This window comes from Hyperolius riggenbachi, chromosome 7 (genome assembly GCF_040937935.1).
Source record: "Hyperolius riggenbachi isolate aHypRig1 chromosome 7, aHypRig1.pri, whole genome shotgun sequence".
Lineage (NCBI taxonomy): Eukaryota > Metazoa > Chordata > Amphibia > Anura > Hyperoliidae > Hyperolius > Hyperolius riggenbachi.
This window is the reverse complement of record NC_090652.1, coordinates 242,378,699-242,404,566: the sequence shown is the minus strand read 5'-3', so window position 1 is coordinate 242,404,566 and position 25,868 is coordinate 242,378,699. Positions and strand designations below refer to the sequence as shown.

Below are 25,868 nucleotides of genomic sequence, written 5' to 3'. Positions count from 1 at the left end.
TATGGGGAAAATTCCCAAACTATGCAGTTTCAAGAGTAAAATTAATATGATTCCTCATGTTGTTGTCACAACTTCCCCTAACATGGTTCAGTATGAATGCTCAGACCTAGTCAGGTGTGAATGGGAGCCCCCGTTCCAGAAAAAACAGCTCGAAGAGTTGGCGTATGAATTGGAGAACGATTCAGAGTCGTTTTGTGAGTACTACATTGCCAGAAGTGAATCTGTCTTGAGAGCATGTATAAGTTATGCTTCCGCCTTAAGAGAAAAAAAGGGGTGTGAATTTGACTTTGTGAGTCCGCTGATTTGTATGTGGAAAATGATTCTGAATGAACTACGTGTACGTCATTCAGGTGACGTTTGTAAAGGTACATTGTCAGCTGGCGTTTCTGAGATCCAGCAATCCAGCTTGGAGACCTCAGAATCCCTGTCTTTGGAGTGTTTGGTTTCGCAACCTAAAGCGATTGTGGATTCGCAAATTTTGCGTTCTGTCTCCTCGGATTCGACATCGTTGGCCGAGTCTAAGAGTGAGACAGCACTTTGGTTTTGTGAACCTGATACTGAAGCACCTTTGCTCTGTCCAGAGAAGATGTCTCTGAGCCTGCCCTGTATCATGAATAAAGACATTATGTCCACCCGCATTGACATTTGCGAGTCTGATTCTGAAGTAAGTACTGACTCTCCACCCAGTAATCTGGATGAGTCAATATTACCTTGTTTAAAATCTCCTGCAGTGTCCCTAGAGGCTCGTCTAGGTATTGCAACCATTGTTACCTGTTTCTCTGCTATTTTGGAATTGCAGTCTGGTTTGACTGCTATGGAGGAATTTCCCTGCAGTGAAACGAAACTCAGAAAGCCAGAGTTAGTTTCACTAGATATTTCTGTGTATCCCTGTCCTGATGATGAAATTCAGTCTCAGTTTATGGTGGAACCTTCCCTGGGACATCTGCCCGGTTCACAAAATAAAGTTCAAGCCTTGCCCTGTAACATGGATAGTTCAGAATCCTTCTTAGGAAACTTGAAAAAGGATGTTTCTGAGGTCCTGTCTGACCTCCTGGAGATCTCCGAGTTCCTCCCAAAGGGTGCAGAACTTGTAGGAGACGTTTCCTGCCCCCCAAGTCCTTCTGAGGTGTTCCCCACTTCAGTAGGCATTGCTGCCTTGCTGGCTACCTTTTCAGCTCTGATGGAGCTTCACGCCTGTGTAGTCAATGATGATATTATTGTCACAGAAATTTCTGAATTTGTATCCGAGTCTTCTTTTGAAAGTCCAGTGCCTGTGACCTCCACTCATGATGTTTCTCTGCCCGGTACTGGTTTTGGTCTTGACGTGCCGGACTCTGAGGTTGGCAGTTCCCCGACATGTCCTGAGGTTTCTCCTGTGCTGGTGTACCCCAGTGTGCTCTGTGACCCAGAAAGCCCAAGTGTGCCTCGGTTACCAGCGTACTCAGATGCTTCCTTGGTGGAGACATGCTCCGATATGGCCTGCCTGCTTGCATGCCCAGAAGTGGTCCCTGAAAGTCTTGATCTTGATGGGTGTCCTCGTAATTTTGAATCCGGAATTGTCATTGGTTCCATGGGGGTTCTTGGTAATTCTCCATGTGAGCCTGGTGATTGTTCTACCCTCTTGGGATCTCTGTGGAGCTTCAAAAGGTTCTGGGAGATTCCGGGAGAGATTTTGCTTGGTATAAGATCAACGGTGGCTTTTGTGTTGTAAGGGACACTTCGAACAGGTATTGTGGCAGGTTTGGTATTTTCGGACGCTCCTTGGAAGGTGGTGGGTATTGTCTGGAGGGTGTTGATGGCTTCTTCTCTGGCGTTCACAGTCCTGATGGGTGTAATACTGAGACTGGTAGTACTGATGGGCATGTTTTGGTGGCTTCTGTTTCCGATGAGGTCGGTTTCGGGTGGACTGACTCTGGAATTGGACCTTGTCGGGCTGCCCCGACCTTCATGAGTCTTCTGTTAGAGTGGTTTGGAGATATCAGTTTTGAGGGTCGTCTGGAATTCGACCCTAGGAGGGGGGGTACTGTGAGAATCCGCTCAGCTGCCTGCGCAGGCAGGCAGCCTTTTGACCATTGTTTAGGTTTGCTTGCTGCAGGACTCTGGAAAGGAGACCTTCTGTCAGTTGTGCAGCTTGTGTTGCTGAGGGATTTGCATACATTAGTCATGCAAATCCGTTACCTGCCTTCTTTTGATGACTGGCACTATAAAAGCATTCTGCTCCCAGAATGCTTTGCTGGACATTTCCCTTCCATGGTCTGTTCCTGATGGACACTGCTGGAGTGTCAGCCATTGCTATCTAGTATAGTTAATTCCTGGGGGTTGCTTTAGGCTCCCCTTCTAGCCCAGTCAGGTTGTATTGTTTGTATTGCCTGTTCTGTCTGTCTGTCTGTGGGGTGCTAACCAGAGCAGCGGTTGCTACTGGTAGGCCCTTCTGTTCTGTTATTATCTTCTCTGGATCGCACTAGTCTCTTTGCGCTAGTGCTGTGGATCCTTCTGTTCTGTCTTCTGGGATCGCGCTAGCCACTTTTCGCTAGCGCTGGGGATCCTTCTGTTCTGTCTTCTGGGATCGCACTAGCTACTTTTTGCTAGCGCTGGGGATCCTTCTGTTCTGTCTTCTGGGATCGCACTAGCTACTTTTTGCTAGCGCTGGGGATCCTTCTGTTCTGCTACTCTGTCTCCTGGGATCGCGCTAGCTACTTTTCGCTAGCGCTGGGGATCCTTCTGTTCTGTCTTCTGGGATCGCGCTCGCCACTTTTAGCTAGCGCTGGGGATCCTTCTGTCGCTTGTCCCTGTTTTCGTGTGTCTGTCTTGTCTGCTGCGCTTGCTGGAGGCTCGGTGAGGTAACCGTTAAGCAAGCGCTCGCGTCCTCTGTTTCATGTTTGTCTGTTAATGGTTAGTTAGGCGTGCTTGTCTCTATTGTGCTTATCACGTGGAGACCGCGCATAACCGCGTGCACTGTTGTGAGTGAGTGCGGTGTTCGCGGTTAGCTAGCATTTGTTATTTTCCGTATCTCCTTATTGTATTATTTGCTGTGCCTTTGCTACTCTCGTGCTCCGCCTTGCTGTAACCTTGTGTCACGTCTGGCGATCGCACCTCTCGCGATCGCGTTCCTGCTTCTTATCTGCTGTGGTGTGTGCACAGTCGCGGGTTGGCGACTAATTTTATGCACACACACACAATCTGTCTCTGTGCTCACTCTCAATCGCTTCTCTTGCGATTGCGTTTCTTCCCTTCGTACAATTCCTGTCTGGCGTGTGTGGTAGGGCAGAGGAGCTGTTCCTCTGCACTCCACAGCTCCACCTGCCGACAGGAATTTCCCTCTGCAGGTGCATAGCACCTAGCCTGGGTGTCCTCAATAATACGCTTGTGGAGGAAATCCGCCGCGTCAGCGCACGTCTGGTGCGCTGACCACGGAGACGATTCCACAATCGTTACATTAACTGATCAAGTGTGAGGGGAATTTCCCCTCTCTTCATGGCTCATTCTGCGTCAGTTTTGGCGTCAGTAAAGTTTGAAAGTATTTTGATAACAGTAAACAAAGAGGTTGCTAGTGAAATGTATACACCAGAACTTAGCAGCACTTCCCAAACAATTCCTATCTCAATTGAAAAAAAAAATGTAAATCGATAGTGTTCCTTTAAAAAGAGCCCGAGGTGGGGAAATAAAAAGAAAAACTATGCTACCTGATTCGGGAAGGGGGGGGGGGGGGGGCTGATGGAGGGCAGGAGGATCAGGAAGCCACCATGGGAGCCAGATAGGAGGATCAGGAAGCCACTGTGGCCAGATATCCTTCATTTTCACTTTCATGACCTCTGGGGTAACAACGCTGGAAAGAGAGATAGATTCTCTCTCAGCTTGCAGGCAGGCGGGGGAGCGGCAGGGGGTGCAGCCAAGGAGAGACAGCTGCCCAATGGCAGCTGTGGGAAGGCTGGAAGCAGGCCCGGTTTAAGCAACAATGGGGCCCCAGGGCAAAATAAACCTGGGGCCCCCCCCCCCCCCAACAGATACCCCGGAGCAAAAATTGGTATTAAGGGACCTTTTTTGCAGCTGGTATAGTCAGGGTTTGAAGCCCCAATTGGTCGGAGCTCCACATTCTGGCTACCCCAGCCTGCATGGGGGACAAGGGGTTAAAACGTTTCAGGAGGGGGGACCCCACATAATTTAAAAAAAAACAAATTCCCACACTCTAAACATAAAAAAAAAATTGGGAGAATAGGAAAAAAATGCCAGGGATCTTCATACAGCCATATTGCGGCTGTATAGCGATCCCTGGCCAAAGCGCTGCGGCTTCGTATGGACCCCCTGGAAACCCAGTCAGAAAATGTATTGCTCTTTCTTTTGATGCATGTAAAACTACACTACCGTTAGGTACTAAAAGTGACATTTACCTCATTTAAAAGTATACTTTTTTCCTTCGAAACTTTAAAATCGATTTTCTCAAAAACTATAAGGTCTTTTTGAAAAATTGTTTTTTCCTCTTATTCCCAATGATCTCCTTAACATATCCTGCAAATTTTAGGGTTTCTAGAATTTAAGGTGGATTTGCTATTAACCATTAAAGTCGGCTGTTTTTTAAAATGTGTATTTTTTTTCCTTTGAAACTTTAAAATCGATTTTCTCAGGAACTATAAGGTCGATTTGAAAAAAATGTTTTTCCTCTTGTAGCCACTGGGGGCCCCTACAAGCTCTGGGGCCCTGGGGCAGCTGCCTCCTTTGCCTTAATGGTAGCGCCGGCCCTGGCTGGAAGAAGGCCACCCAGTGGGCGTTTTTAGCAGGGAATCCCTCTCCTCCTTTCCCCTCGAGATTAGCGACAATTTTTGTCGACAATTTATGGGGAGGGGGAGAGAGCGACGTGGGTGGGGACACAAAGGCATGTCATGAGGCAGGGAACATGCCTCTGTGTCCCATCAGCCCCCCGCCGCACCACCTCGGGTTCTCTTTAATGCCTCACACAGCTCACAAAGGCAATCCCGTTTGTCAGTGGGACTGAACCATTTCCGGCACAGGGGGTTGATATCAACTCCTCATTTTATGCCCTAATAATCACAATTTTCACACATTTTTACTGTTGTGGAAAAGGAATAAAGATTTGAAGGCAAAGTGAAGTGTATAGTTCTGTCTCTAGACAAGCACACAAATCTCCTTTAGGTTGAGCCACACTACAGTCTACAGATCGCTTTTCGATTCGTCAGCGCTATATTTGCATTTTTAAAACAAGCTCCCATTGATCTTTATTAAGATACAGGTAAAATCACAGCAAAATCACTGTGATCATGATTATTTTGAAACAAAAATTGAATACAGGGAGTGTGTTTTAAAAAAAGCAAATGTACTGCTAACAGATCAAAAAGCGCTCTGCAGTGCGACTCTGCTCTTAATGTGTTCTTGTCACAACATGCAGGAGAGTCCAAAGAGGAGGAAGACACACTAATCAGAAGAGATGTAACTGGTAGCTACATGTGCTGTAATATAACTTGCAGTCAGGGAGATGTATATACACCATTCCTGAATGGCTGCCAGTGGCGTATCTAAAGGGGTGCAGGCATGGTTCATGCCATGGGCACCACAGCACCATGGGTACCATGCCTGCCCTCGTGTGCAATGCCACCACTGCCTCCAAGTGTGCTGTCACTGCTGCCTTCTTGTCAGACCTCAGATCAGCAGCAACCTAAGGGAGTGCCATCCGCATACCTTCCTGGTCTGATTGCACAGCCTAGGGCAGTTTCCTAGCTTTTGTAGATCGAGTTTCGGAGATCTTCCTGTGCTCTAACCGAGCACACTGACCTTGCACAAATTAGCGTCAGCGGTAGGCGGGACAAGGCAAGAACGTTACTCGAGAGGCGTCCCGCCTCTCGAGTAACGTTCTTGCCTTGTCCCGCCTAGCGCTGACGCTAATTTGTGTCTGCCTGCCTACACTTTCCTATTGATTGCTGAACGACGTCTGCCACTGTTCACGCTTTGTAGCTAAGGCTTGGCTGCTGCTCTTTGCTCACTGGGGGTAATCCATGTATTTTGCATACCGAGTTATTCTTTTTGCTTACTGTCACATGTCAATCCAGGGTGCACTGACTGTGAAGTGTAATTGTTTTCTGCCATATTGCCTGCCTGCTGTCTTGACTCTGCACTTGACATGCCTGACACCTTGGGAGTTCTTCTGTTGCAGTTTTGTTACAGTCAGGGCACTTACATTTTATTTTGTGACCTGGGGACAATTATGGCACATGGTCTCTGAGTGCCTTTTGGTGATGGTAATTTTATGCTAGTTTACTCCAATTTATAATTCTTTACTCATCTGTTTATCGTGAGGCACTTGGCTACTTAATATTTTATCTGGAGGTGTGTGACCACTTCATTGTTTTATCTGGATGCTTGTGACTACTTTTTATATTTATTGGGCAGCATGTGACTACTTGAGTATCTGGAGGCATGTAACTAGCTACTACTTTTATTTGGAGGCATGAAACTATTTGATTCTTCTATCTGCAAGCATGTGACTACCTTATTCTTTTATCTGGTACCAAGTGATTATTTATGTCTTTAATTTTGAGGGGGAAGGGGGCTCTGACAGAGGGCGTGGGGCACAATTTCCGATTGTTTGGGCCGATTAATGGAAGAAAAAACTGTTAACTGATAAGATCAGATTAATGGAATCGATCCTAAAAAGGATTGATTCCATTAACCATATCAAATTGATTAGCAGTTTCCCTTTCATTAGTTGGCCTGAACGATCGTTTTTGATCAGTCAATATGATTGAATTAAATGATGGAGCGGTTAGAAGGATTGTATCATTAATGGTCACCTTGAGGCTCCTTGCACACTTTGCATGCTGTGTCGGCCCGCGTTACGCTTCCCCACCTCATCCCCACCACAAGGGCAGGTTACGCGATGCGACGTGGTGCTTCTATCGTGGTACTATCAAAGTCTCTGCCTTACCGACAAAAAGTCAGCAGCGGGTTACTGCATGATCTATGTCTACAGCACGGATTATGCAGCAATGCAAGTCAATGGGCGGCGCAGTAATTGTGCACTGCAGGAGGGAGGTGCGATGTGGTGTGCATGTGAAGCCGACGGAATCCCAGTGACGTACTTCCTGCCCAGCAGGGAGTATGTCACTAACCGGGGGCGGCGCTAAGCATGTGACCCTGTTGCCGCACCACGGAGCAGGATCATGTGGAGGCTGATTTCTGTGGTGGAATGCGGTGCTTGCACCACTAATCTTAGGTGTTCAACTGGCCTGGTAAGCTTCACTGTTAGCACAGAGCTTACCTTGCCCACCTCCCTCTACTCTCTCCAGTGGAGCAGAGAGAGGAGGAGTAGGATGAGGTCAGCTGATCTGCTCTGTGCTTGGGAGGCAACTCCTGGCAGCACCATATTTTGTGAAGATATTTCAGGGTCATGTGACTAACTTTTCCGAAGAGAATTTTTTCGGAAATGGCAGTATCAAATATGAAAATTGTGTGAGTAATGGGATAGTCCCCTATTCAACTTCAGAAATAATTAAAGGGGCACTACAGCGAAAAACTGTAAATTTTAAAATATGTGCAAACATATACAAATAAGAAGTACATTTTTTCCAGAGTAAAATGAGCCATAAATTACTTTTCTCCTATGCTGTCACTTACAGTAGGTAGGGGGATTCTCAGGGATATATTTGTTTTCAAAAGCACTTAGTGAATGGCAGTTGCTCTGTCCAACGGCCAAAAACTGTGTAGCGAGCAGGGAAGCTGGCCAGCATCATTGTTTAAATCCTTTTTAGGGGATATATTTAAAAAGAATAAAAGCTTTGCTGAGAATCCCCTATAAAGAGATGGACTAGTCCAAAACCTGTCACTTCTATCAGATTTCTACTACCTACTGTAAGTGACAGCAACCTAGGAGAAAAGTGATGTATGGCTCATTTTACTCTGGAAAAAAATGTACTTCTTATTTATATATGTTTGCACATATTTTAAATTTTACAGTTTTTCGCTGTAGTGCCCCTTTAAAGATCCAGAAGGGTGGACTGGGACTTTCAAACGGGTTTGTGCTGCCTTTAATCCCATGATGTTTCATATAATGCTGCTGAGCAGATACCAGCATTGTTATTGTGATGCCAAGTTTCCATGTTATCACACCAAACAGCGCTGCAGGGAGTTTTGAATTCCTGAGTCACTCTACTTATAGAAGTACTTCAAAATGTAGCATTCAGCTATTTATAACATTTACAAATAACAGACAACAATGTGATAATGAACACATTGTTTAAACTGTTAATTTTATTTTCCAGAGATAATTGGTACCAGCTTTAGCAACACCGTTCAGAAAATGAAAGATAGGTTAGTTAACGGAGTGTTACTGTATATACCTTGTGTATCAGTACCCTTCCGCTCGCTGCGAAATGGATTACTTTCCTCTGCGACCAGACAGAAAATGCCATGGCAATGACATGGTTGACCGGAGGGTTTAAAAGACTATTTATAACTAAAAAGAAATAAGAACCCGCTGCAGCAACAGAAGCTGACATTTGTCCTGGATATTCCTATGCTCCAGCCTGCTGGTGGTCTGCAATGTACATACTGTACACACTATAGATCACTGTACAGAGCAGCCTGCAGTCAGTTTTCTATAAAGACGTTCTGAGTAACATTAGCATTAATAGCTTCAACAACATCATCAGTTCTATCAAGCAGGCCATAAACCACTCAATCTCACCCACAATTTGACGGCCAATTGTGACAGCAACCCACGATTGACTATCACCATTGTATGATATATATTGTGTATACAGGGATGTAACTAGTGAGCATGTGGTTCCCCACGCAAACTTTGTGGGGCCACATGCATAAGACAAGACAAGACACAGAACATTTATATTGCGCTGTTCTCTTGGCGGACTCAAAGCGCCAGAGCTGCAGCCACTAGGACACGCTCTATAGGCAGTAGCAGTTTTAGGGAGTCTTGCCCAAGGTCTCCTCACTGAATAGGTGCTGGCTTACTGAACAGAAAGAGCCTAGATTCAAACACAAGTCTCTTGTGTGAGAGGCAAAACCCTTAACCAGTACACTATCCAGCCATAAAAACAGCGGCCCCTTCCTCCCAAGTGTGACCTGCCTCTGAGACCCCCAGGCCCCCCTGAATGATAGCAGCACAGCGTGCACATACTTACATCGCCGCAACTCTGCTCCCTCCTATTCATTCTACAGTACAAACCAGCTTTCCTCTGCAAGGCCCCAATGTCAGGTGACATGCATCGGCGGCCTCATGGAGGAATGATGATGCACTTCAGACTGAAGAGTAGGGAGTGGAACCGCAGCAATGTAAGTATCCTGCACTGATCTGCATAAAGAGGAGAGAGAGAGTAAAGAGCCTCCTTAGTAGAGATGGCACGAACCTCTGATTTTCGGTTCGCGAACCTACCGTGAAAGTTCGGTACGCAGGAACTTTTGCAAACCGCAATAGACTTCAATGGGGAGGCGAACTTTGAAAACCAGAAACATTTATGCTGGCCAGAAAATTGATGGAAAATATGTTTCAAGGGGTCTAACACCTAAGTTTTTTCAGTGACTACAAGAGGTAAAAAAAAAAATCTAAAAAAAAAACTTATAGTTTTTGAGAAAATCGATTTGAAAATTCTCCTTCTGACCGTGGGAAAATAAAACACGCCTGCCAACTTTAGCGGTTAATAGCAAAGCCCCTTTAAAAGCTAGAAACACCAAAATCGCTGGGAATGTTAAGAAGAACAGTGGGAACAAGAAGAATTTTTTTTTTCAAAAAGACCTTATAGTTTTTGAGAAAATCGATTTTAAAGTTTCAATGCAAATTCTCCTTCTGACCGTGGGAAAATATACCCCCGCCGACATTAACGGTTAATAGCAAAGCCCCTTTAAAATCGGAGCCAGCAGCTTCACGTCCTGCTCAGGATGCATTCTCTGCTATACTAACAGCTCATGAATGAACCAGATCTTTTTAATAAGTCATTTTTTTTAATGAATCGACTCTTTTTTCTTTGAAACTTTAAAATCGATTTTCTCAAAAAGTATAAGGTATTTTTGAAAAAAATGTTTTTCCTCTTGTTCGCCCTGTTCTTCTTAACATTCCCAGCAGTTTTGGTGTTTCTAGCTTTCAAAGGGGCTTTGCTCTTAACCGTTAAAGTCGGCGGGGGTACACTTTACCACGGTCAGAAGGAGATTTTACATTGAAACTTTAACATCGATTTTCTCAAAAACTATAATGTCTTTTTGAAAAAAAAAAAATCCCTCTTGTAGTCACTGCCCTCCTCTACATACCCTGTTTTTTACTATGTAAGGGGACTTTGCTATTAACCGCTAAAGTCGGCGGGCATTAAAGTCTATGGTAAAAATGTGAACCAAACTTTTTGGAAAAAAAGTTCCTGGTTCACTGCGAACGCAAACCACCGAAGTTCGCCGGGAACCATTCGCCGGTGAACCGTTCGGGCCATCTCTACTCCTTAGCCCCCACCCTCCTGCTCCTTCAAGACAAAAAACAAACAAACAGCAATTCGGGAAAGACAGAGTCATGCATATCATTCTTGTGTAAAAATTACCTCTGCTTAATGGGATGGGGTACTGTGGAAACATTTCCCAAAGAAAGCTAACGTTGTCTCTTCACATGGGTATTTGCTGTTGATAATTTCACATTGCAGTTGTGTTACTAATATAATATACCAAACTGACTCCTGACTTGGCTTCCTATTCTTCACTTGCACTATTAATCTGAATAAGTGGGTTATACCAACATATGACATTGCGAGGGCTCTCAAACTTTTTATTGAATTAGGTATGTAAACTATCTAGGGGGAAAGAGAGCCCTGCTTTTCTGTCTTGTTTTTTTATATGTCATAGGTGCCTCCCCATGCAGTGTACTAATATACCTGGTTGTAGATTTGTTGTGATTTTAACATTTCTATTGCAGTAAAAACATCTTTCAGGGTTTACCATATACTGAGTTCCTTTGTAGTGTCAGGATATTTAACATTCCACCTTTTTTTTCTACTATTCACTACTATCCATTTCATCAAACTTTACTACTACCACTACACCAGATTAGATTAGCTCCTTACTTTGTTCCTTTTGATTTTTTAAGGTCTGTGTGATTTTTTTAACACGGTTATCTCCAATCCAAACAACACATACATTTGATTTTGCTTGACCATGAAGACAACCTCCACTTATGTGCAGGAGTATCTCATCTAACTCATGTAAGGTTAGACTTCTTGGTGATTAATGTAAATGACTAAATTGCCTATACATAAAAAAAATACCTGAGTATTCTTTCACCTCAATGAACTTAGGAAGCCACCAGGTTGGATGTGAAACAACTTCCAAACAACTTCCACCAATGGCTGGATAGTGTAACGGTTAAGGGCTCTGCCTCTGACGCTTGTGACCTAGGTTCGGATTTTGACTCTTCCTGTTCAGTACGCCAGCACCTATTCAGTAAGGAGTCTTTGGGTCAGACTCCCTAACACTGCTATTGCCAGGGGTGCCTCTAGTCATTTTGTCACTCTAGGCGAGAAAACCTGTGGTGCCCCCCCCCCAAGCCCCTCCCCCCCAGGAAAATAATCATAATGCAGCATCGTTTCACCAGAAAATAATCATATTGCGGCAGTGTTTCATCAGAAAATAATAGTAATTATCGTAATTCAGAATCGTAATTCACCAGAAAATAATCGTAATGTGGCAGCGTTTCACCAGAAAATACACTTATTGCAGCAGCATTTCACCAGAAATTAATCATAGGGCAGCAGCGTTTCACCAGAAAATAATCGTAATGGGGCAGCGTTGTCAGAAAATAATCTCAATGTGGAAGCGTTTCACCAGAAAATACACGTAATCTGAGCAGAGGGAAAGAGTAGAGAGGGAGAGGCAGCATAAGATGTAAGAGGGGGGTAGAGGAACAGAGAGGGGGAGGGATAGACAGCATAAGATGGAAGAGGGTGCAGAGAAACAGAGGGGAGAGGGAGAGACAGCATAAGATGGAAGAGAGTGCAGAGGAACAGAGAGGGGTAGAGACAGCATAAGATGGAAGAGGGGGCAGAGGAACAGAGAGGGGAGAGGGAGAGACAGCACAGCACTAAAGCACAGTGTCACGGACGGTTGCGGGGCCGCAGACGCGTCCTGGAACCGCCCATGAAGAAAAAGCGATCGCACTCGATTCCCTGCATCGATTGCGCTTCAAATCGATACAATCTGGGTTGAGTGTGTAGGGGCAGCTGAAGTCCTTTTCTTAGCAGAGAGAGCACCATCCTAAAGGCTGGATGGCTCTTTTGATATGCTAATGAGCCTGAGCCTAATCTGCCCTGGAGAGTCCCTGGCTTCAAGCTGTGCTGATGGCCCATCCATCAGGTATAAGGTGACAAGCACCATGGCAGAAGAAATCTAGTTGGGGGGAAGCCAGACCCACTGGCTCCCTCCCAGCAGGGGAGGTGACACCCAGCTGGCTGCTCCAAACTTCAAAGAGCCTTTGCCTGGGAATAACCTGAGTCTCATAGCATATCCATAACTTCCCAGATCTGTCATATTTCTGGGGTTCCTGAGATGGCAGCTTCGCCAAACGTGGGGGAAGTGTAGCATGAGCCCCGGTGCTGGTTCTGAGGAAGTTTCAGAACATTCTGAGGTAAGGACTGCCAGTTAGGCAGTTTGAAAATGCCCTGATGATACCACAGGGGTCCCACCCCTCATGTCTGGTATCAGGGCGCTGGGTAAATCGAGACAGACCTGAAAATGTTAATAAATCCGCCCTGACCTGTACGGTTCTGTGAGATAGAGCCCATATATGGGTAGATATGATTTCTAGCCCCCAGGACAAGGGGAGAGCTCATCTCATCTTCTAAGGGGGTGTATGGCTCCCCGCCCTCACTCCCTCCTACTGAAGCAGGGGCATAAGAATGGCAGAGGACCCAAACTCAGTGTCCTCCACCCTGAAAACACCTTGAACTCATCAGGTGCCAGCTTGAGGATATGCTGGCATCCACCTGGTCTGAACTCTGATTGAACCCAGAACTCTGTTTTTCCCACAAAAAGGACATCTTTCCAGGAACTAAGTATTTTTCTCCCTTCTTTTATTTTTTATACTGGCTATTACTGTCTTAATAATTGTGATTTTAATAATTGTCTGTATATATTAATTATTTATATTGCGTGAATAAACGACTTTCTCCAAGTCATTCACTGTCCGCTACCCTGCTTATCAGCACACACAGAACTGATCCCGGGTCTCTGAAGATACGCTACTGTTTGTTTGTTATTGGCTAGACAGAATACCGTGTGTTTAACCGTTTTATTCGCAGGACTAGTCAGTCAGTTAGTGGGCTCCACGGTCCCATGGTAACCGCGGTGGTGGCAGTTTACTCTGAACCAGTGGGTGACGTTGTAATTACCCGTGTCTCACAGGCTCCCTTCTGAGTTGTCTGCGGCTAATTCTTAACGGTTCCTGCGCATTGACTGCGACCAGAGTTCGCACGATCCGTGCGCTGGCACCGTTTAGAAGGCTAAGGCTTCAATTCATCAAGCATTACCGCATTCGGTAATGCTGAAAACAGCTGACTTAACGAAGCACTTTAGAAAATGTTAATTCATCAAAGCTGTTACCGAATGAGAAGCTGAAATGACACAGCAATGAGATAAATTACCGACATGTGCTCAACAAATGTTAATTCATCAAGGTTCCCACATTCGCTAACACATTCGGTGTTTATCTCAAGCTCCCCCCTGTCGTTACAGGCTTCGAAAGCCTTCTGTGTGAATGTTTTCATGATTAGCAGGAGCAGGCAGCCAATAGAAACAGCCCCTGTTCTCCTGCAAGTGCCGCTGATAGGTCACACAGGCTTCTCCACACAAGCTTTCAGACCCCCCAAGCAGTGAGCAGAGAGAACGGGTCAAAATATATCCCCAGATTCCCTTCGGTAGTGTAACCCTTTCAGGCCCTGTTTGATAATGCAAAGATGCTGGTGGTGAAATCACCAAGCATGGCATTTGTAATGTCTCCAGGAAGTTCATCTACGTTGTGGCAAATAAATAAAATGTTAAGAAAGACTGATGGACAGATTCAGAGCAGCAGAGGCAGTATAAGTAACAGTAACTATAACACCTTTACATCTAAAGGGATGTCTGGATGCCTTCTATTGTTATCAGCTTGTAACAACACACGGACATTCCAAGCTGCTCTGCACCACTCTGCAGTTATGGAACAGCCTTTGATGAATTGAAGCCTAGTAGTTCGGTAACTTAACGAACCTCTACCTCACATGGGAAAATATTGATGAATTAGCACAGTGAAGTGTAAAATACCGAATGCGGTATTTTAAGGACTGGGGTTTTGTTATCGAACACCCTTTGATGAATTGAAGCCTAAGTGCGGTCAGCCACTAGGGCTCCTGTGACACACAGGTTTACACTACAGCTTTACCAGCCTACAGACTAATCAGCTTTCAAAGAAAACTCTAGTATCAAAAGAGCAGGGCACATTCTAGCAGTTATAACAGTACTGGGAGTCTGCACACAGGACAGGAAGTGTTCTTAGCAGCCTGCCTGCATACCTTCTATTCTGCCTGTGCATGCAGCTTATCATCTCTGGAGTAGTGATGGGTCGTTCGCGAACGAGCCGGCTCTAAGAGCCGGCTCTTTGCTGCGAACGACAAGAGCCGGTTCTCAGTTTTGAAAGAGCCGATGCCTCAGCCGCCCCACGGAGTTCTGCTTTGCTCTGCAATAAAGGGCGCTGAGGCATGTTGGGAGATGTAGTCCTCCTCTTGCAGCTTGTAGGAGTGTATGAGGCGGAGCAGAGCAGTAGGGATTGCCCCATTCAGAGAAGCAGTCTGGAATTGTCATGGAGACGGGGGTGGGGCTTTTGCTCCGATTTTGAGTGGTGTTTAGTGATATTTAATGAAGAGCCGATTCAGAGCCGTAAGAGCCGGCTCTTTAATGGGAGCCGATTCAGAAGAGTCGATTCTCTGAAAAGAGCCGGAATTCCCATCACTACTCTGGAGCAGAAACTTCCCTTCTCCCGGGCTGTGTTGCTGTCTTGTGCGGGGGCGGGGCTCCAACACGGACACATCACATTTTTCTCTCTGTGACTGCATCTGTCCCCTGGCTGTCTCGCTCCAGTGTCTGTGTTCAGCCAGTGACACAGGTGGGGGGTCAGACTGTCGGGGGCATAAGCTGGCTGGCCGCTGGCTCCTGGTTTGACTGGCGTGGGGCGGAGTTAAGGGCTGGGCCACATGGGATAAACACTTTACCTGTGTGGCTACTGAGAAGAAGGGGCACAGCTTTAAAGAAGGAGCCTGGCAGAGAAGAGCAGTATTGATTGCTCTATTGGCTGGGGAGAAGTGGAGGTGGAGGCACTGCTGAGCACATGGTAGCGTGCCGAGCACCGGGTACTGAGTGGGGAGGTAATATAATATTAAAAAAAAAAAACATGGTCACAGTAGCAGCGGCGGGGGAATGCGCCTCACCACCTCATGGCACCTCACCACCTCATGGCGCCCCAGGCAACCGCCTATACTTGCCTGGTGGGTGAGACGCCCCTGGCTATTGCCTACTGAGTGTACCCTACTGGCTGCAGCTTTGGCGCTTTGAGTCTGCCAACAGAAAAGGGCAATATAATTATTATTTGTGTTGTCTTGTAGAATGCATAAGGAAACTTCCAAGTTGAAACAGCTCTATTTTCACTTGACACATAAATACTTACTATTTTACAAAGTTAATATTATGCTTAATAGTTAATGCAATGCAGCTTTTTTTTTTTTTTTTTTTTGGGGGGGGGGGGGGGGGCAGTTTGGCACATCAAGCCTTGCCCCATCCACCCTCACTATGAAACCTTGTGTCTTATTCAGATTGTTATTTTTGCACAGGAGCCTGACCCTTCCTCAGCCTTTGCTTCCTGGAGCAAGTTCTTCTGTGGCACCTTTTGGAATAGGATAACATATATTTGCTTCATCTTACCTCATTGACATCTTCAATAGATGTAGCTGTATTGCTGGGTGCTTTTTCCTCTTGTGTTTCTACATTCCACATCACACAGTCACTTTCCAGTTTATCCAGCTGCTGCTGCAGATCAGTCAGGGGTATAGTAATGTGCTTCTGGAAAGACAATACCAACAAACCGACTAAATAATGAAGAATAGTCTGCAGACTGTGGTAGACAAGGCTGGGTTTATACATCTACCCCTGAGCTAACGTTCCTTCTGCTCCCCATCCATGTGGAGATGCACCCTCTCCCATCCCATGTGGAGACCCTTATAAAGTGTGTAGAATTCATGTACAGCAATCCCTCTCTGTTATGTACAGCTCCCTTGAGCAGCATCTCTCTTTTATGTGTTGCTCCCAATTGAAAGCTTCTGTACATTGGGCAGCAGGGTGGCCTAGCACATAACAGTCTCACTTTGCAGTGCTGGGTCCCTGGTTCATCCTAGCCAGGGTACTATCTGCATGAAGTTTGTAAGTGTTTTTTGTGTCTGCATGAATTTCCTATGGGCCTCTGGTTGCCTGCCACATCCCAAAAACATACAGATAAGTTAAATGGCTTCCCCCTAAACGTTGATGGACATATGACTATGGTAGGGATTATATTGTGAGCCCCTGTGAGGGACAGTTAAAGCAGACCCACCTGAACCCAGAACTTCCTCTTTGCTCTAAAACATATGCAACAGCATTACAACATTTCAAGAAAAACATTTCTTTGTTACAGCTGATGATACAAATCCTGCAAAAATTATGCAGTGTCTACTTCCTGCTTTCATGGAAGTAGACATAGGGTTAACATCCTGTGTTTGCAACTTAGCATTCTGCCGGGGCAGAGGAGATTCCTGAGCTGACACAGCGAAAGAGATCAAATTAAAATTTGTGATTAGTCACAAATGAGAGAGAATTAGGCAGGCTATACTCTCTAAATACATACAGGGTGCATTTCTCTATGGTTTCCTTCTGTCCTGTGCAAGAGTCCAGGTCCATTTTAAAGAAAACCTGAACTGAAAATTAAAAGTCGAAATAAGCATACACAAGTCATACTTACCTTCCATGTAGTCTACTCCTCAGTCTCTTTCTCCTGTCCCGCGTCTTGTTTGTTCACTGTGATCAAGGGAATTTTCCGTCCTCCATTTTGAAAATGGCCATTACCCCATAACAGCTTTCTGGTCAGCACACAGTTAAACTGTAACATCGCCCACTTGAGCCATAGGGTAACATGGACATTACCTGGTACATCAGTTTTCCTCTCAGCTGTAACTGACAGCAACTGATATTTTACTGACAGCAACTGATATTTTACTGACAGCAACTGATATATTTCAGATCTGACAAAATATTGTCAGAACTGGAAGGGATCACTGTAAGAAGAAAATGGTGAGCTTCTGAGAGGAACTGATGGCAAGGTAACTATGTAATGTTCATTTGAAGTTACCTCATGTGTTTATTTTAAATATTTTTACTCAGTACAGGTTCTCTTTAAGGACCACTTTAGCAAAAAAAAAAAAAAAGTAAGCAGTTAAAATCTGACAGGTTTTGGACTAGTCCATTTCCTCATGGGGGACTCTCATGGTTTTCTTTGTTTTTAAAAGCATTTCCTAAACAGCAGTTACTAATTCTACATAACTGCAAAAAAGTAAGATACCAGCCAGCCTCCCCTGCAGACTATTTTGGCAGTTAGACTTAGCAACTGCTATTCAAGGATTGGTTTTAAACAGAATAAAAAAATTGAGATTCCCCCCATGAGGGATGGACTAGTCCTAAAACCTGTCAGATTTGAATTGCTTACTTTTTTTGTTTTCCTATAATTTCCCTTCAAAATGTGTATGATGTGAAATGAGCCACAGGGAAACATGGACATTACTGTCACCTGGGCTGCACATCAGTTGTCCATTCAGTTATAATTGACAGCAACTGATTTAGTGTGAATGGACCCTACTGAACTAAAAGAAAAGAACACTAGACCAGTAAAGGCAGTTACGTGTCACTAGTGACTTCAGCAGGGAAAATTACTTTTCCATGTTAACATCTCACAATTGAATCATGCAAACATGCCTTTGTATATTAGGCTATAGCTACCCTTTAGTGAGATTTGTCACTGATTCAGGTAAAGAACTCATAGAATATATTTTCAGCCTTCAGACACTTGGGCTGTTCATCTTTACACATTGTGTAAACTCCTGACCACAAGACGCACCTAGGTTAGAGGACCAAATCCAGGGAAACAATATATTGCTCCCATAGTATATTCCTCTCAGAGTAAAGTGCAGTCTAAATTACTTTTTTTCCTAACATTACAATTACTTGCAGTGGGTAGTAAAAATCAAATCTGACAGATACTTGCCATGTATTTCCTTTATTCTTTACAGCTGCACTCTCTAGAAAGGGTCTATACAAAGATCCTTGGCTCCAAGCACACTAATTTTGCAATTGGACTAAATTGGACTAAGCAAGTACTATTCAGTAAGTGTTGTAGCAAATAAAGAAATCTCTGAGAATCATCCATGAGGAGATGGACTAGTCTAAAACTTGTCAGCTCTATAAGAATTTTTACTACCTACCAAAAGTGACAGAGACATAGGAATAAAGTCATTTACTGGGAGAAATGTATGTCTCATGTATTTTTTTTTTTTTGTAATACTTTTTTTAATTACCAACTAGGTTGACACTGTAGGGACACCTATTGCCCATTACATGTACTGCAATGGTATCAAATAACCCACATACACTCACTGAGTATTTTATTAGGAACACTATGCTAATACTGGATTGGAGAAACAAGAATGAAAGAGACCGAGAACCCAATCTAGTGTAGTAATTTCCACAAAACGGAATTATAGTGAAATTGAAGTTATACTCACAAGTCAGGGTTACCACATAGGCAACCACTGAGACAGCAGGTGGGGAGAATTGTCACCTGACCCCACTCAGGTTTAAAAAGTCGCTCTCTATAGATAGGAAAAAATGGGGATACACCCCTCCACCACGGGTGGACTAAGAGATTGAATGACAAGGATAATAGAGGCGCCAAACAACAAGTATAAAATAGATTAAAAACCGTCTAAAAGGAGGGAAATGGGTGGATTCTCCTCCACCAGATACACCAATGACCAGGCTAATTCAGCCGTAAGATCTATAACTGTATTTATTTAAAACAATTCTCAAATAATGATGCAACGCGTTTCACGGGCCAGCATCCCGCTTCATCAGGCAATTGCCTGATGAAGCGGGATGTTGGCCCGTGAAAGAGAAGATCTGCTTGACTACAATGATCTTTTACATTTGTATTATGAAGAACTTTTACTGATAAATGCAAAAAAGTTTTTTACCCTTTATGAAAATAATATTTTTGGGATACAATAAAGTGTGATATTGAACTTTGGAGTCAAACTGCTGCTTCGTGGTTTCACCTTATTACCTCAGATCCTACCATACAGAAACCTGACCTACACAAGGGCACCTATACCTGGCTATCTACACACAGGGTGTTTTTTTCCTCTTTTTTTCTGGTTGCACTGCAGTGTGCTGTGTGATCATTTCAAATAAGGGATGGGGGGGGGGGGGGGGGGGGCACATCCTTACACGTTTTCCTCAGGCAGCAAAAAGTCTAGAATCAGCCCCGAGTGAGGGTGATCTTCCACACGCCAAGGCTGACTATGATGGCAGTTTCATGTGATGCGGAGGGACAAGTGCTGGAGGCGCATCAACCGGAACTTCATTATAGTCCAGCACGTTGGCTGGCAGCAGCTTCTCCAACTGCACTGGCTGCATTTCCCCTCATTCTTATTTTACAGTGAGCACTATAACAGTAATCATACACAAATATTTGATATTTACCACTAGTAGCCAATAGATGCAATATCCAGGAGCCAGATGATTCATAAACTCAGTCAACAATCTAATCCTCAGAGATCATGTTGTCTCACACTGCAGATCGACTTACACTGCAGAGAAAACACTTTCTCTTCCAACAAAACAACACAAGATTGCACCTTGTTAACCCGGTCTACAGTGATGCACCAGTCAGTACTGCACTTTGTTATCAGAAATCCCAATGTGCCGTGTATTTGATTGGATCTGCAGGAAATCGATTTCCCAAAAATGTTGAATCGAATTTTGATTGAATTGGACCAAAAATCATTCCAACATATTGATTGGACAGATCTGGGTTGATTAAGGGCGGAGCAGGATCTACTGTAGTCAGATCATAGCATTGCGCCGCATCCAAGAGTGCAATGCTGCAGTTTGATCGATTTTCAATAGATTCCATGCAGGAATCTATTAAAAATCGATGTGCTGTTAGTGCATTTAGTGGTGGGAATCGATTCCTTTCAGAGAGGAATCAATTGTGTTGCCACATCAAGTGGCAATCTATAAGTGTATGGTCAGCTTTACGGCCTATAGTAAATGCTTATTTTGTACAGGAAAATAATACTAGAATGTAACATAAATCATCAGTCTATGAATGTTAAACTGTAAACCTAATGAAAATACAAAAGCACAGGAATTAGGCCCGGTTCACATTAGCGTTTGCCAACGGAACCGGCCGTACGGTTCCGTGGTCCGTTCCGCTGAGCGGACGAACAAAATGCTGCAGGACCCAATTTTCCAGACCGTTTTGCTCAGCGGAACGGACACGGAAGGTTTTGTAGCTACATAGTATAGAAAACTGACAGTTTTTCCTGATCCTGATGGCCGGATCCTTACGGCTGGCGCTGCAGAAAAACGCTAATGTGAACCAGGCCTAACATAGCTACATATTATTCGGGTTAAAAAAAGACAAACTGTATGTCCACAAGTTTAACCAATTCTAGGCCTTACTTACAGAGTGCTGCACTGCAGAGATGATCTGTGATCCCAGGTTAATGATGATTTTGTACAGGCTCTGTATATGTGCTTGCTGCTCCCCAATCTTGGCGAGCTGACCATCACCACCAGTATTCTGAGCTGTAATCAGAGGTTCCATTTCTGTCTTCAGGATACTGATCTGTGAGATTCAGAAAGAATAGATATACTGTATATGGTAAAATGCTGGCTGTCTAACTTTGATCAACTCGGCCTCATGTTCCTTATCTATAATCCAATATTTGAAGTCCTGTTCCATGGAATAAGCATCAGTTATACTTATATGACCTCTCCTGTCCCCGTTTCCTGGACCTCCATGTGATCAGGTAGAGCAGTAGCAGTCTGGGACCATGAGATGGCTTTAGGTAACTGGGGCCCATAGCAAAAATGAATGTGGGACCCCTGTGACCCCTACAATGCCTGACTTGTGAGGCCCCTAAGGAGTTAGGGCCCTTTTCCATTGCATCCTCTGAAACAGAGGTTGGCTTCAGCTTCACATTTTTTGGGGGCACAAAGGGATCACGAGGACTGGCTGGTGGGGCCCCTTTGGGTGATCAAAATCGGTGTGTGTATAACGAGCTTTAGATATTTTCTGCCTAGCTCAGGTGATAAAATTAAAGCGGAATATAACCCTGCATTTCAACTTTGCTCTAAAACATTATTTACAGCATATTATATGCAAAAAGCATTTTTTTTTTTTTACTAGACCAGCATTGGAAGGGTTAAAAACAGAGGTTTTAAGTTCTGTGCAGACCTTCAGATAGTTACATTCTATTTAGTTATATGTATATATTTAGAAATGTTACACACGCTTTGGCTGTCCTCCAATTCCTTCTCAGTGAGAGAGATGAGTCACAATAAACACTTAGGCCTCAATTCACTAAGCTTTATCAAACACTTTATCAAACGTTTGATAATTTACTTCATGAGTAAAATCTAATTTTAAATTCACTAAGGTGTTATAGATGTATCAAATGTTGTATCGATAAAATGTTCAATAAATCTATAACACCTTAGTGAATTCAAAATTAGATTTTACTCATGAGGTAAATTATCAAACGTTTGATAAAGTGTTTGATAAAGCTTAGTGAATTGAGGCCTTAGATACATTTATGTAAACAAAAAGTATCTAACTCAAGTTCGGATGCGTCTGCAGAAATCTCTAGGGACTTTAAAGCCCTGTGTAAGGCCTCGTTCACATCATTTAGCGCAGATGGCTGTGCGATTGGAACGCAACGCGTCCGATCGCACGCCATCTGCGCTCCTATGCGCTGCGCTGCAGATCCCATTCATTACAATGAATGGGATCTGCGCTGCGATTCCCAAAAATGCGTGCAGCACGCGATAGTGCAATCGCGCTGCCACGCAGCGCATATGATGGGAACGGTAGAAGGGCTGTCTATGCCCTTCTACCGTTCTTGCGTGTCGCACACTATACGCGCTGCCAAAATGCGGACGGCAGCGCGTATAGTCTGAACGAGGCCTAACCCTTCCAATGCTGGTCTAGTAAAAAAAAAATGCTGGTTGCATATAATATATTGTAAATAATGTTTTAGAGCAAAGTTGAAATGCAGGGTTATATTCCGCTTTAAGGCTAACTAGCTCAGCAATGATAGGAACCAATTGTAAATATCACAAGCATAACTCAGAGGCTTTTGAGCATAGTAGACTGCCCAAGTGATGGTGCTATTATTGAAGAAAAGTTACCTACAGATGTACTTGGCTAGTTTGCTGGCATGCTTTAATCCTTGCTTTTTAGCAAGCTGCTCCAGTGTGGTCAGATTCCAGACAAATCATTCCAGCCCTCAGCCTGTGTCTCACAACTCCACAAGCAAGGGGAAGGAGAAGAAGCAGGAGGGGAAGAAACACTGTGTGCGTAATTCCTTATCTTAGAAGCTAAGCATTGCTGGAGACTAGAGATTGTATTTTACAGACAGGTAGTTTTGAATCAGGGGTATTATCCACTTCAAAACTTCTTGTCTGTAAAATACAAGGGCCCAAATGCACTTAACTTTATCTCCTGAGTTATCTCCAAGGAGACAATTTTCTTCTATTTAAAATAACTTTTCAGCATTTTACAATTGAAAATGTTGGTGAAAATCTACTGTCAAAATGATTCTGAGAATTTTCTTGCTTGCTGGTGGTTTAAAAGGCATTTTATGACAAGGTGTGAAAATATCACCTGGGAGAAAGCGTAAAGACGTAAAAGTGTATTGCATGTGGGCCAAGGGTCTAGTTTATTGGCTAATTTAAAAGAAAACAGTAAGCATTTAACCTCCTTGGCGGTATGGACGAGCTCAGCTCGTCCATAACTGCCGCAGGGCACCGCTTAGGCTCACCACCCGCCGCATAACAGAGCCCCCCCGAGACCCCGTGCGCAGCCTGGCCAATCAGTGCCAGGCAGCGCTGAGGGGTGGATCGGGACTCCCTGTGACATCACGACGTCAATGAGGTCATTCCGTTCATCGTCATGGCGACGGGGGAAGCCCTAAAGGAAATCCTGTTCAGAACAGGATTTCCGGATGGGCTTGATCGCCGGCGGCAATCGGAGGGGTGGGAGGGATGCCGCAGGGAGGGGGAGAATCATGTTGCTAGCGCTAGGCTAGCTACATGATTTAAAATCTGCTGTGCAGCCACCCTGGCGCAATCAATAGAACGCCAGGGTGGTTAACTTGTAAGTCTTCTTCAGACTCTATTCTTGTTGACCGACAATGTTAGTACATACAATCAGAAGGATGTAGAGAGCTTTGTTTTGCAAATATTAGTGTCATACATTAATTACGCAGGATCTTGCATGGAGTTTCCTTAGCGCCTACATAGACTCAGGCTGATATGGCGAGTTTTTTTTACAGCCCCTATCTTGTTTAGTGTATGCTGAAGAGCAGGGGGACACCCAGGGGCACAGTAATTCTGGGGAAGGGATGCAGTGCCCCAGTGTGCCCCAGTGTAGTGCCGCCCATGTTCTGAGTGAGCCCATGTTCTGAAATGCAAAGGTTTCTCACAGGTTTTCTTTAACCCTGATGAATATAGGACCAAAATGTCACCCTGAGACAGTAGATAGCTATCAAGGTGTGTGTAAAGTTCATAAAGTAGAGAGCCATTGGGATATGGTAAGAGGCATGAAGGGATCAAAAAGTCCTCTAGTCTAGAACTATGAAGTTTTACTGCATGCTGAGTAACGTCCCACCTATGTGAAATGATCATCAACTTGTCCTGATTACTGTCACAGATTAGTTGCCTGCTTGCCTGGCTTTCCAGATTGGTTCTGCATCCTAAAATGTACACTGGAGATGTGACTAGGATTCCCTAGCACCAATCGTCCGGTGCTATTGACCAATCTGTGGTTAGTAAATCTATATTAGGTCACAGGAGGTATTGCTGATTGGTCTAGAGCTCTGACAAATTATTTCACACAAAAAAGAAGTGAGAAAGGCAGTATCTTCCATCTTCCAATTCCCCCATCTCTATGAGTATGTAACCCACTATAGGAGCACTATGAAGCACTTCTCACTTACCTCTGTTTTCATCTTATAAAATGCCACAATTTTCATAAAAATCTCTTCGTACTCTTTAATGTTTTCCTTCAATCTTTGATGATGCTGGGAAACATCATTTATCTTCTCTGCATTTTCATTGGTTTGTGGTCCTTCCCTTGTGAGAAGTTCTGAGATCTTTACTGCCTGGTCCATTTCATCACTTAGTTTCTAGAAAGACATTTAAAATATAAGGCAAAAAAGGTATTTTAATGCAAGTTATAAATCAAGAATTGACGTTCAAAACTTTGCACCCTTTAGCTGCTCTGCACAACACAAGACCAAATCAGATAAAGAAAAATACATGGGGTACAGAACAGCCATGGTTCCGATCACTTGGTCTATCCCCCCTCCCCCCGTTCAAAAAGGGGCCTAGGACTGGAGAACATATCAATCTGCAGATGCTTCTCGTGGGGACTGGGTGGTACTGATAGTTAAAATATTGGCAATGTAATATTGCTGATATTTTACTATAGACTTACATGGCTCCTATTTTCACACTAATGCCCTTCCCCACATAGTGCCTAACACTAACTAACCGCTCTATTTTGATACATAACGCTAACCTTCCTCCAAGTGCCTAACACTAACCCTCCCACTTAACACCTTTCAGTAAACCCCCGCATCCAAACGACCAACAATTAAGGAGCAAACCGGTTATTAAAAGCCGATCTGCTATAGAGACTAGTAGCCGATCATCTATGAATAATGATGGGCTACTCAAACTACAATCTGCCTTACCCATCCTAATATCTTATCGGCTCTCTATCAGGTGCACTATGCATGTCAATTTACTTACCCCCCAAAAAATCCTTCAACGTAATTACATAATTAATTATAAAAAGACTTAGCTCCCATAAATCTCCAAACATGATTAGGAACAGTGAACCCTTACACCCCCAATCATAAACAGGAAGAGTCACCCATAAATCTCCAAACATAATTAGGCAGGATCCCCCCTCCCCCCCACACACACCTTAAATCCTTGAACATAGGTAGAGTCCCCCCCTTAAATCCCAAAACATCATTATAAATTGTGATCCACTACCAAGTTCCCGAACGTAATTATTATGACATAGTCCTAACCCATTCTAAAAACTATGTAGGTAAATTAACTTCTTAAACCTCCCAAAACAATTAGGCTTAGACCCTCCCTCAAATCCCCAAACATTATTAGGCAATTAGCCAGCATCTGTATTGGTGTCTATTAGATGCCTGCTGCAATGGGAGCCCAAAAAACCTGAACTGCCAGTTCTCCTCCACCTAACTGCACATGTTGGGCTCCTAAAGCCTGTGACTGACTCTACAATGTTTGCTTACACACCATGCTGTTGTTCCTTCTAGCCTGTAGGTGGTGTTGTACAGAAACAAGCAATTATTTCATTGGTGATGGATTCTACTTTCTTCTGCAATGTAGATGGTGCAGACTGGAGAGAGCGGCCACAGGCATTTAAGTACATCATATGTTCTCTAAAAAATTTCCAGCTGGCAAAACCTGAATCTGCCCATGGTCCCGGATCAGAGCCAAAT

At 44.1% G+C, this 25,868-nt stretch overlaps 1 protein-coding gene across 1 annotated transcript in view; it reads right to left on the bottom strand.

The window, feature by feature from the left end:
* Positions 1 to 25,868, bottom strand: part of CCDC141 (coiled-coil domain containing 141) — a 268,731-nt gene that overhangs the window by 84,215 nt on the left and 158,648 nt on the right. Inside the window, exons 15-17 of the mRNA XM_068247372.1 lie at positions 24,321 to 24,509; positions 20,786 to 20,947; positions 15,940 to 16,077 (exon numbers count right to left, since the gene is read on the bottom strand). Of these exons, the coding sequence (XP_068103473.1) occupies positions 15,940 to 16,077; positions 20,786 to 20,947; positions 24,321 to 24,509 (489 nt within the window). The remainder of the gene's footprint in view (positions 1 to 15,939; positions 16,078 to 20,785; positions 20,948 to 24,320; positions 24,510 to 25,868) is intronic.